The sequence below is a fragment of the Mandrillus leucophaeus genome, unplaced genomic scaffold (assembly GCF_000951045.1).
Source record: "Mandrillus leucophaeus isolate KB7577 unplaced genomic scaffold, Mleu.le_1.0 Scaffold298, whole genome shotgun sequence".
Taxonomy (NCBI): domain Eukaryota; kingdom Metazoa; phylum Chordata; class Mammalia; order Primates; family Cercopithecidae; genus Mandrillus; species Mandrillus leucophaeus.
In genome coordinates this window covers 4536322-4548228 of record NW_012103120.1, presented here as the reverse complement: position 1 = coordinate 4548228, position 11907 = coordinate 4536322, and the positions used below count along the sequence as shown (strand labels likewise).

Genomic DNA, 11907 nt, shown 5'->3' with positions numbered 1-11907 from the left:
CTGCTGAGCCAGACAGCATGTAGGAAAAGGCTCCTGGGTCTCATGTGAAGCTGGAGGGGTGCCTGCCCTGCCTAAGAGACCCATTCATCCCATCCAGTTGAGACCTTGGTGGACCCAGGACAGCTCAGCATGCTGGCAGTCAGGGACAGGAGAGCCAGAGACCGCAAGGTCCCATTCAGCCTTGGTGCGATTCAGGCCCATTTGGGTCTCTGGTGCTAGGACTAGGTGATTTCAGAGGGAGATGGGAATTGACACATGGGCAGCAGCCCATGGCAATGGCAGAAACAACCTCGGGGCCGGAAACAGAAGCTGTAATGACAGGAGAAAACACCCACAACCAATTCCAAAAGATGACCCTTTTGCTCCCTAGAACCAGGGAAGGGAAGTAAGGGGAGGCATGCTATCCTGGTAAAAACAGGGCAGCATGACAAATGCTGTGCAGTCAGGCTGAAAATTAAACAGATGTGAGTTTCTTTAATGCAAAAGTTTAATTATTCTGACGTTTTCCATAACTTAATCTGAGCCATCGCTTCAGCTTTAATTATGCATAATGAAATGGATTATTTACAGTAACTCACATGTCAGGAAAAACTGAGAGGTGAGAATTAGTAGCTTGGCAACTGTTGTTTATTTCTCTTTTTATTTGGCCGATGCATATTGAGTATCTGCTATGTTTCGGCCCTTGCCAGGGTCCTATTAGGAAAAAGTAGTGCGGCACATTCCTGTAATGTCAACACTTGGGGAGGCCGAGGTGGGAGAATCGCTTGAGCCCGGAAGTTTGAGACCAGTTTGGGCAACATAGGGAGACCTCCTCTCTACAAAACAAATTTAAAAATTAGCCTGGTGTGGTGGTGCATGCCTGTGGTCCCAGCTACTCCAGAGGCTGAGGTGGGAGGATTGCTTGAGCCCAGGAGATTGGGGCTGTAATGAGCTATGATCACACTGCTACACTCCAGCCTGGGAGACAGAGTGAGAGTGAGATTCTGTCTCCAAAAACAAAACAAAACAAAAAAAACACTAAAAAACAAAAAAAAGTATCTTTAAAAACACATAGCATGGGCCAGTTTCTTTCACTTCTTTCTCTTGTGTATTGCTTGAGATGATACTGTGTAGCAGGTATTATTTTCCCTGATTTACATAAGTGAGTGGAACTGAGATTCTGAAAGGTTAGGTAAATTGCCTAAGGTCACATAGCAAAACTCCATTTTGTTTTTTTTTTTTTTGTCACCATCTTTGTGCTTCAAACAGAGAACTATAGACTAACTTTCCTAATCTTACTACCTTTCCTTCATGCTTTATACAGGAAAAGTCAACTTTTCTTAAGGGAACCGTTATTTTGAGCAGGAAAGTAAATGACAAAAATTGTACTTTGGCGAAATTAACCTAAGTTTCTGTAGGATGTGCTGTGTGGGCCAGAGCCCAGGCCAGAGGCAAGGACCTTAAGCCAGGGCAGTAGCAGCAAGTCTGGGAAGGGGTCTGGCAGGAGGCACTTGGAGGCTGGAAAGGGCTTGTCAAATGTTTGGATGTGGTGGAAGGGAAGGGCAGCCTTGCCACCTTAGGTTTGGGATGCAGGGGACACAGGGGACACTGGCAGGCGGCGTGGCCTGGGTCAAACCCCTCACTCTCTGAGCCTTTCTTGCTTGGTACTCTTGCAAATAAACGCCTTCCTTTCTATTGCCACAAAAACCTTGGTGTGGATATCTGGTTTTACTGCACCGGGTGAGCAGACGCCAGTTTGGTTCCACAACACTGTCTCCCTCTATCCCTCGTTGGTGACTTCCGTGTAGCAGGTGCCAAAAGCTGGTTCACTTGTGGGGCGTGTGTGTAGTTTTCAGAGCGCCTGTAGGGTCTCGTCCAGACTGGGAGGTTCTGACTCAAGTCTCCACCTTCTTCACTGCATTCCTGCCCCCAGCCTTGGGTTGCTGCGCTCTCCTCCCCTAGCTGGCAGAGGAACGGGAGAGATGGTCCAAGCCCAGCTGCCTTCCACTGTGCACACTACTTCTCTCACTGCACCATGTCAAGGGGACAGTCCAGTCCTTGGCCATCCTCTGTCTGCTCTGCTGTTGCTCCTTCTCAGTGGAGACTAGACGCCCGCCTGCATTTGTTCACATGCCACATCTTGGGCCCTGGCACAGGGCTGTGTGGAACAGAAAGACATCGTGAAGGGCAACACCTGCATCACTCCCCAGTGGGCAGAAGCCTCCCAATTCCAGTAATCTTTCTTCACAGGCTTCTTTGAGGGCTGGAGGGGCAGTGGTGAGGGGTGGAATCAGAGGACAGAGTCTTCCACCTCAGGTCAGCCTCGAGGAGGGTCTGTCCCAGCTCTCAGATCTTGTCTTTAGAACAAGTGCCAGTTAATTCCCAAGTCTGAGTTCTACTCATTGATTCAGGACAGCAGAATAACTCCCACTTCCCAGCCCTGTTTCTGGGAATGATCACAAGCCTGGCTGCAGGGCGACTGACACCATTGTGGGCGGACTAAGCATGTCCAGCTCTTACTGTCGTCTCCGTGTCTCGGCTTTCTCTTTTGCCTTCTCTTTTGGAGCTCTTGGTTGAGGCACTTGGTGAGTGTGGACTTTTAAGGTGAACTCTGAGCTGACCAGGACTGGCTGGTTGGTCTCTTGGGTACCATGCAGTCACAGAAGCAGGTAATCAAAGAACAAACAGTCCTGTGGTGTTTGGAGTCCCTCTTGGCTACCATCAAAGCCTCTGTTTGATTTCTTACATGGCAACAAAACCAGGAGGAGAAGCTGAGTGGCGTCTGGAATAAACTTTGGGTGCAGATGGGATTCAGGCTATGGATAATGTGCTGGAAGCACACACAGTTATGACCATCAAGTATGCAAGAAGCAATCATTCTCCTGGCTCTCCTGGGTGCCATGTCAGGTGGGAACTCAATTTTGCTTTGGAACCTTGCTTGCCTACTTGGTCTGCATAATACCATTGTATGACAATGTCCCCCAAAAAGGAAATTGCCCCTGGGAGGCTTGTTCAACTGAGGGCTTAGCTGCAATAATGAATGAGGTGATGCAGTTCCAGGGAGCCCTGGGGGACCGGGTAGGAGCCCTGGAGAAGAGAGATGCTTAAAGAGCCTAATCTAATCTATGTTGGTGGTAACGCTCTTGGGTTAACTGGCCTGCATTTGGTAGTCCTCCTGAGATCTAAGGGTGGGAAAACAGTGTTCGTAGCAGAGCTTTGTGTGTATGTCAAGTGAGTCTTTATGGAGATTCTGGCCCTTCTCTGGAGCCTCGTAGGGCAACTTGTGGTTAACAAGCGATCCTGTGAGGAAAGTGAGCAACTGAGGGGGTGTCTTCCTCTTGAACAAAGAAAGCACCTTCTGATAGAAGGGCCAAAGACTCAATCTAGTGATCCTTTTACTCCCTCTTCCTCATTCAAGGGCATCAAGAATCTTAGATGATCTTTTTTATGTCAGCTTGGATTATTGAAATTGAGCTTTTAAAATTAAATGTTATTTCTGAATAGGTAGTATATGCATAATGTATGGAATTTAATTATGTTAAACTTGCAAATTAATTTAGGGATAATTTACATCTTTGATGAATTATGTAGTAAAATACTTAGAAGAGTGTCTGAGTACATAGTAAATGCTTAGTAAGTGTTAGTGAGTATTATTTATGATCTTGAGTTTTCCTAATCCAAGAACAGGGTTCTAGATACTTGTTTGAGTCTTCATTTGTTTTTCTTAGGAGTATTTTGAGGTTTCCTTCATAGAGATTTGGCACATTCTGATTATGGTTATTTCTAGTTATTTTACTTTTTCTTTTTTTACATTTGTAAATGGAATCTCTTCTTCCCTACATCTTTCAACTGATTATTGTATGATGTATGGAAATCTATTAACAGATGATCTTACTATTTGGCATGGTTTTTCAGGTGATTCTCATGAATTTTCCATGTTTGAAAAAATGAACATTTATATTCTTCTTCTCCTATTTCTATAGCTCCTATTTTTTTCTTATCTAACTGCCAGGCCTGGACATTCTGATCATTATTAAATAATGACAAGAGTATAAATTCCTGTCTTGTTTCCCATTAAGCATGATGTTAACTTTTGGTGTGAGAGAGAAATGTTTTATATGTTAAGGAGGTGGCTTTTATTCTTGTTAACATAAGAATATTAGAGTGTTTATTTCTAAATAAAAATATAATAAATAAAACTAAATGTAAGAATATTTGAGTACTTATTTCTAAATAAAAAGGGATTTTTAAATCAAACGCTTTTTCAAGATCTATGAAAATGACCATTTAATTTTCCTCTTCGATCTCCTAATAAGATAAGTAAATAACTGGGTTTCCTAATATTGAGCCCGCTTCTATCTTGGGCTTTTCAACTCAGCAGAGGGCAGGATAACCTGTGAATGTGAAGTGGGCCATAAGCAGTTCAGACTGTCACTTGAAGTAAACATTTCAGATTTCCCCCAGAAATATGGGCTTTTAGGACCATAATCATTTGAGTCGAGGTGACTTTTATTGTCACTGGGAAAAGAGTGAGGTTAGGAAGAATCCAATTTCTTACACTGAACACTATCATTTGGAACTTTATCAGAAGTGTGAAAGGGATAGATCACAAAGGTTTGCAAGAAATACTTGAGATTTCTTATTTAAAACACACAATAGAATCCCTTAGGTCAAATCTTATTTTTTGGAAGGGCTGCTGTGACGCAAACTGTTTCTCTCTCATCTTCTTTTGTGAGTCTGAGAACCTGGTCATTACCCTCACACTCCAACACCTGGGCTACAGAGGATTCTAGCGGGGCAGCCACATCAGCACCCCTTCAGGGTGTTGGAAGCAGGAATCACTATAATAATCTCAGATAAAGTAACACACAGTAAAAAATTAGCCGGGCATGAAGGTGGGTGCCTATAATCCTAGCTACCCAGGAGGCCGAGGCAGGAGAATCGCTTGAAGCTGGGAGGTAGAGGTTACAGTGAGCTGAGATTGCATCATTGCACCCCAGCCTGGGCAACGGAGTGAGACTCCATCTCAAATAAATAAATAAATAAATAAATAAATAAATAATAAATAATAAATAAATAATAAATAAATAGGGTAACATAAAGTATCCTCTTTCCTTTCATGGGGTCTAACTCCTATGCTTCCTTCAAGGCCCAACTGACGTCCCTGCCATGGAGCCTTCCTGGATTGACCTAGCTCTTGGGGAGTGCTCCTGCTGTTGCACCCTGGAGCTCCTCCTGCCTGCACATGGACTGCATGCCAAGAGTTCAGTCCAACACCTGATACAGATTCAGTGCTCAGCCAAAAGTAGCATGAGCTATCATACTGTAATTCATCTGCTATATGGCCATTTCTGCCTCTTCAACTAGAATGTCAGCCCTGCAATAACAGATTTCATATATCTTATTGCTCATTGTCCCTGTGTGCCACATATCTAGAGGGTATCCAATACATGTTTGCTGTTTTTATTTTCCTACTTTTTGAGTCTGGTATGGTTTTTTCCCCACATTTACTGATACATCCCAAATGTAGAGCTTTAGATCTTTTTCCTGCTTGATATTGACATTTAAATTAGTTTCTGTCTCTTCCAGCTCCTATGAAGATGAGTTTCCCTTTGTGAAGCTATAGTGCCCATTCCACCAACAGCTTACAAAGGGAGGCTCTACAAGAATACAAACTAGACAAAACTCTCAACTGCCCCAGTGCGAAGAGTTAAGACAAAGCAGTATTCTGGCTCCATCAGTCCCAAAGGATCATGTGTGAGTCCCAGAAGATGAAGGACCTAGAGAAGGACCCTTGGTATTTTAAAATCCACTGCATGCGGAAGCTGTCTATGTTTTGAAGAAGTATCCAAGGAACCAGCTTTTGTATTACCCTCCTGGAAATGAAAAATGCCAGGGTATTTAATGAAAGAAGGGATCCTTGGGAGCTAGAAGATTCGCATGGACATGAAAAGGTATCAAACCCATCGAACTGAGTTTGTCCACAAGCTCTGGGCAAGAGGCAATCACAGCTTTCTTTTTTTTTTTTTTTTTTTTTGAGACAGAGTCTCGCTCTGTCACCCAGGCTGGAGTGCAGTGGCCGGATCTCAGCTCACTACAAGCTCTGCCTCCCAGGTTTACGCCATTCTCCTGCCTCAGCCTCCCAAATAGCTGGGATTACAGGCGCCCGCCACCTCGCCCGGCTAGTTTTTTGTATTTTTAGTAGAGACGGGGTTTCACCGTGTTAGCCAGGCTGGTCTCGATCTCCTGACCTCGTGATCCGCCCATCTCGGCCTCCCAAAGTGCTGGGATTACAGGCTTGAGCCACCGTGCCCGGCCGATCACAGCTTTCTTCAGCTCATCGTCTGTACCTGCTAGCCAGGGTTCTCTGCTAGCCAGTGTTGGGAAATCAAAGGCCTGAGACTGAGTTTCTTATTCTTGGAAATTAAAGTGTAAATGCTTCTCAATGCTCTCATATATGAAAAGGCTGGAAGATGCAATCCATTTCTAGAAAGTCTTTCTATCAGCCAATTAACCCTATATATAGGACCCAAAGAATGTTGCAAGAGGTTTCTACTTTTTCCATCATGTCACTTTCCTGTTCAGTCACTTCAGAAGAACAAAAGACAGTCCCTTCTCTCAGCTCTTCCTTGCCCATGGCAACCTCACCCCCAGCCCAAGCTGTCAGTCAGTCACTGGAATCCATCCACTTTCGCCTCTGTGTAGTTGGAAGAGATTTGAAAGAAACAAGCCTTTCTCAGGCCCACCCCATAGTGATGTTCTAAGATAAACACATCTGTTTCTTGCCAATTATGACCTAGCTGGTACAAAATTAATCGCAGTTTTGGTAAAAACCACAATTGCTTTTACACCAATCTAATATAACATACAGAATCACTAATTGGATCACCTTTTCTTCTATGTCTTATAAAGGGCTCTTTTCTGTTAATCTTGCTTGGCCTGGATTGTCCCTTGTTCCCCCCAAAAAAGGGGGTGGGTGAACATCCCATTCAGGAAGGGGTATATATTGTGGAAGTTAAAGAAATAGGAAAAAGTTGCATATGTTGAAACAACATTTGACAATGCTCTATAGTTTACTGAGCATATGCATTTTCTTCTCTTTCTTTCGCTCTCTTTTTTTTTTTTTTTCTTCTTGAGACGGAATCTTGCTCTGTTGCCCAGGCTGGAGTGCAGTGGCACAATCTGGGCTCACTACAACCTCCACCTCCCGGTTCAAGTGATTCTCCTGCCTCAGCCTCCCAAGTAGTGGGGATTACAGGCAGCTGCCACCACACCCAGCTAATTTTTGTATTTTTAGTAAGGTAGGGTTTCACCATGTTGGCCAGGCTAGTCTCAAACTCCTGACCTCAGGTGATCCGCCCGGTTCAGACTCCCAAAGTGCTGGGATTACAGGCGTGAGCCACCGTGCCCGGCTGAGCATATGCATTTTCTTATGTGGTATCTGTGCTATAAGAATAAGTTTCCATAGGCCTGATATTAGCCTGAACTTTTCTGCTGAAGTTCTTGTATCACAGTAACCCCTGGTCAAGGCATGAAGCATGCTGATTAATAGTGTTGCTTTGTAACCATGGTTCTAGGAGTTTCTGAATGGTTTGTAGCAGCTTGTAAGAATTGTTTATTGACAACAGTGAGATGGATTATTTGCACCTGGTGTGGGTGAGGACCTTCTGTGGGTTCTGCTGTTGAGGCCAGTTATATAACAAGAATATACCTACAGCAAAACAGAAAGAAAATCCTAGCAAAGACTCCATAATTCCAAGACATTTGTGCATACATTGGCGGTTCGTGATCCAAGAAAATGCGATCTTCCGTCCCATAGAGAAAAGACAACAGTAAGAGCCTAGCCTGCACCTGGCCTCTGTGGATCTCTTGCCAAGGCAGCCTTCAGCTGTAGTGCGTATCCTTACTTTCATGTTGTTGCTATGCTGTATCTGTTTTGTGTAATAAAACTGTAGATTTGTAAGCATTGTCATTTGGGTCCCATGAGTCTTCTTTAGCAATGGGACCTTGTTTAGTGGCTACTGTTAATGTAGCACCACAGCCCAGAGAAGTCAAGTGACCAGCCTGAGGTCACACAGTCAAGTAGTGGCAAAGCTAAGGCTTGAAGCCAGGGGTCTGATTCCAAATCTCTTGTTCTTTTCACAGAACTGATCTTGTTCACTGCCGTTTGATTAGGTACTAGAGAGAATGAAGAGGTAGCTATTGAGTGATGGTCTCAGTGAGTCCTGCTCTGTGTATTGAAAGCAGAGCTCTATGTTGGAGCAGCTATACCCCAAGAAGATGGCATCACCCCACATTCTTGACCCACATCTCCACTTTCAGTGTCAGAGATCTAGGGTGGCCAACTTCCTACTCTCTGAGACTGTGGAAGCCTTAATTATCCCAACATAAGCTCCCAGAGAGGCCCCATTGGTCCATTTCTGGAGAGGCAGTGATTCAAGGGAGACAAATGAGCACATCATGCATCCAGATCTCAGCCACAAGCAAGATGTTTCAGTGGGCCCCGTGGCTGACAATAAATCTTTTGCATGCTCTTTCTTTTCCAAAGTACATGCTTCAAGCAATTCTAGTTCGATTCTTAATTAAGATGCATGTGTAAGTCAAATTCCATTAGAGCCTGCTTCTTGCTCTCTAACACTCAGACCACCAAAGAAAGCCTGGAAGACCAGCAATGGAAGGAAAGTATGCAGTGTTTTAGGGAGAGCTGGCACCTGGCCTCTAATCTTCCCACTGCCATTGACCAGATGGGTGCCTTTGGATACACTGCTTAAGCTTACCTGTATAACAGATGGCTTTAACATTTTGTGAATATTGTATCTTATTAATTACTCTATTTTTAGGGTATGGACCCTAGTCACTTATTATTCTTGTTATTGCTATTAGTACTACTACTACTTCTTTTACAAATAGCAATAGAGCTGGAGAAACTGGGTTTTGAATTAAGGTCAGGAGAACCCAGCTTTGCTATCTTTTTTAAAAAAATCAGTATCCCCAGCACTTTGGGAGGCCGAGGCAGGAGGATCATGAGGTCAGGAGATCAAGACCATCCCGGCTAACACGGTGAAACCCTGTCTCTACTAAAAATACAAAAAATTAGCCAGGCGTGGTGGCAGGTGCTTGTAGTCCCAGCTGCTCAGGAGGCTGAGGCAGGAGAATGACATGAACCCGGGAGGCAGAGGTTGCCATGAGCCAAGATTGTGTCACTGCACTCCAGCCTGGGCGACAGAGTGAGACTCCGTTTAAAAGGAAAAAAAAAAAAAAAAATCAGCGTCACTAGGATGTCTGCCTCAAAGTTTTAAGGATTCATTTGCATGACCCTGGCACACATGGCCTTGCCCTGGGAAGACAGGCTACCCTGAAAAAAAGACTGTTTCTAGCAAGAATATCGGCAGAAAGGGCATATCCAAGGACAGTCTGGCTTTCGCCATACATGGGACAGGCAGTTCCCAATAAAAATGGCTTGAGAGTCACTGGCTATATCAACTTCTCAAAAGTATCTCCCTCACTGCCATTCAAAATATGACTATTCAAGGAGGAAGATGAAAAACTCTCTGATTTAAGGAGACATCATGGAGCTGTCCTTGGATTCAGAAGCCTAGGGTTGGAGTGCTGGATCTTTCATAGAATTAGTCTCTCAGATCCAGGAATTATCAAAATTATGATCAATTCAAGAAAATCAGTGGATATACTTCTAGCAAAGCAAACCAGGAACTATCACCAGGCAATATTTGGGGAGTATAGCTTCTCTACAGCCCAGCTCCCCAAAGGAGATGCACTAAGGTTGGGAGCCACCGTGAACTCCCCACTTGGGGTGAGGCTGTGGAGAGCCCTGAGTGGAGCTTAGCAAGTCCCTCCTACCCAAGCTCACACCACGCTCACACTGCAGCTCAATTCTTCGTGTTGTTCCAAAAACAGCCTCTTACAAATCACATCATCCAGATCTAACATCTAGGTTGAAGGTCAATTTTTTACCAGCTCCCACAGCCATGTTGTTGCAGTGTCCCAGGGTCACTGAATAACTACGATGTATCCTATGTGCATGGTCATGTGACAGGCATGGAGTGACCGACTGTCTGTAGTAGGTATGTGTAGTCTGTCAGCTACAAGATCCAGATGCCATGAACCAGGGCCCTCCATGACCGCTTCCTGAGCGTATAATCTCAGATGTGCGCAATGGTGACAGCAATACCTGTGTTGGAGGATTGTGCTGGGATTAAGGGGATCAGGCAGTCAAGGATCTCCTAGCATGATGCTAGCTGAGCAGGTGCTTGGTAAATGAAGTGGTCTATTCATTTGGGCTAGGCACTACCTTACCCTAGGCTATTATTGAGAAAAACACAGCAAGTTCTAACTTTGCTTGTTGCCTGGAGGGGCACGAGTCACTGGGGAGGGTTGGAAGGGGCAAGGGAAGAATATGGGTGAGAAGGTGGGCATCCCATGAGACAGACTGGCAACCTTCCATTTCCTGTACTGCTGTGCTTGTCTTGCTGAACAGTGAGGGAACACTCTCATGAACAGCTCAGAGAGGTGCCCTGGTGACTTTCACTCGTGAGAAAAGAGAATGGGAGGGAATTATGCCCCAAATACCCAACCCATCAAAGCAATAGATTATTTCGCTCATTTTGAAAAACTATTTTTGGGAGTTTTGTCTCAAATACTTCAATTATACTCTTTCCTTCCTGGTTTTTATCATAAGAATGCTATAATATTAAAGCCAATTGTAAAAGATTTTTAAAAATCTATTCATATTCGCATCACCCTAAACTTCAGCTGTTTTGATATTTCTGAGTCCTTGCACAGTCCTTGTCCATAAAACTTGTTAATTCTGCGAGTGACAATAACTTATGCATTATGCATTTTAGTCTCTAAACTAAATAAGATAACTTTAGATTTATAAAAGCTTGTATCAGTGAATGTGTTTATATTTCAATTTTTTCCTTTTCCATTTACTCCTCTGCATTCACCCCACCACACACCAACGGAAATAAAACATCCTGGTTTGTTTGTTCCTAGAACATTTATACCTTTCAGCAGAACAGAATCTTCTACTGTCCCTACCCACCCTGTGCCTCCTACTTGTTCAGGGTTTTCTTCTCAGGGTCTGATGGCAGCCAAGATTGGGAAGCTGGCTGGGAAGGGGGACCTGTGTAAATCTTGACTCTGTTATTTATCATTTGCTGTGTGAATTTCAGCTCAGTTTCCCCATCTGTAAAATGATGACATTAATACCTGTCTGAGACGAGTGTTTGAGGAGTAAATGAAATACAGGATTTTACATTTTGCACTTACTTGTAACATTGGATAAATGATCATTGTATTCATTTCCTAGGGCTGCTGTAACAAACTACCACAAATTGGGTGCCTTGAAAACAACAGAAATTTATTCTCTCACAGCTCAGGAGACCAAAAGTCTCCAATCAAGGTGTTGGCAGGGGTGGTTCCTGCTGGGGGCTCTGAGGGAATATCTGCTCCATGCCTACCTCCTAGCTTCTGCGTTTGCTTTCCATTCCCGGGCTTGCAGCTGCATCACTCCAGTCTCTGCCTCCATTATATCATGGCCTTTTCCCTTCTGTGCATGTCCTGTCTTCTTATGAGGACACTGGCCACTGGATTTAGGACCCACCCTCATCCAGTATGACTGCCTCTCAACCAATTACACCCACAAAGACTCTATTTCCAAATAAGATCATTCTTGGCTGGGCATGGTGGCTCACACCTGTAATCCCAGCAGTTTTGGAAGCTGAGGCGGGTGGATCACTTGAGGCCAAGAGTTCAAGACCAGCCTGGCCAACATGGTGAAACCCCATCTCTCTCAAAAATACATAAATTATAAGGAGTAAGGAAAGGATCCAGTTTCAGCTTTCTACTTATGGCTAGCCAATTTTCCCAGCACCATTTATTAAATAGGGAATCCTTTCCCCATTTCTT

At 44.1% G+C, this 11907-nt stretch overlaps 1 protein-coding gene across 1 annotated transcript in view; it reads left to right on the top strand.

Annotated features, from left to right (window-relative positions):
- Window positions 1-2733: 2733 nt before the first annotated feature.
- Window positions 2734-11907, top strand: part of CDHR3 (cadherin-related family member 3) — an 85633-nt gene continuing 76459 nt past the window's right edge. The window contains 1 exon segment of the mRNA XM_011986385.1: window positions 2734-2886. Coding sequence (XP_011841775.1) covers window positions 2841-2886 — 46 coding nt within the window. The 5' untranslated portion in view covers window positions 2734-2840.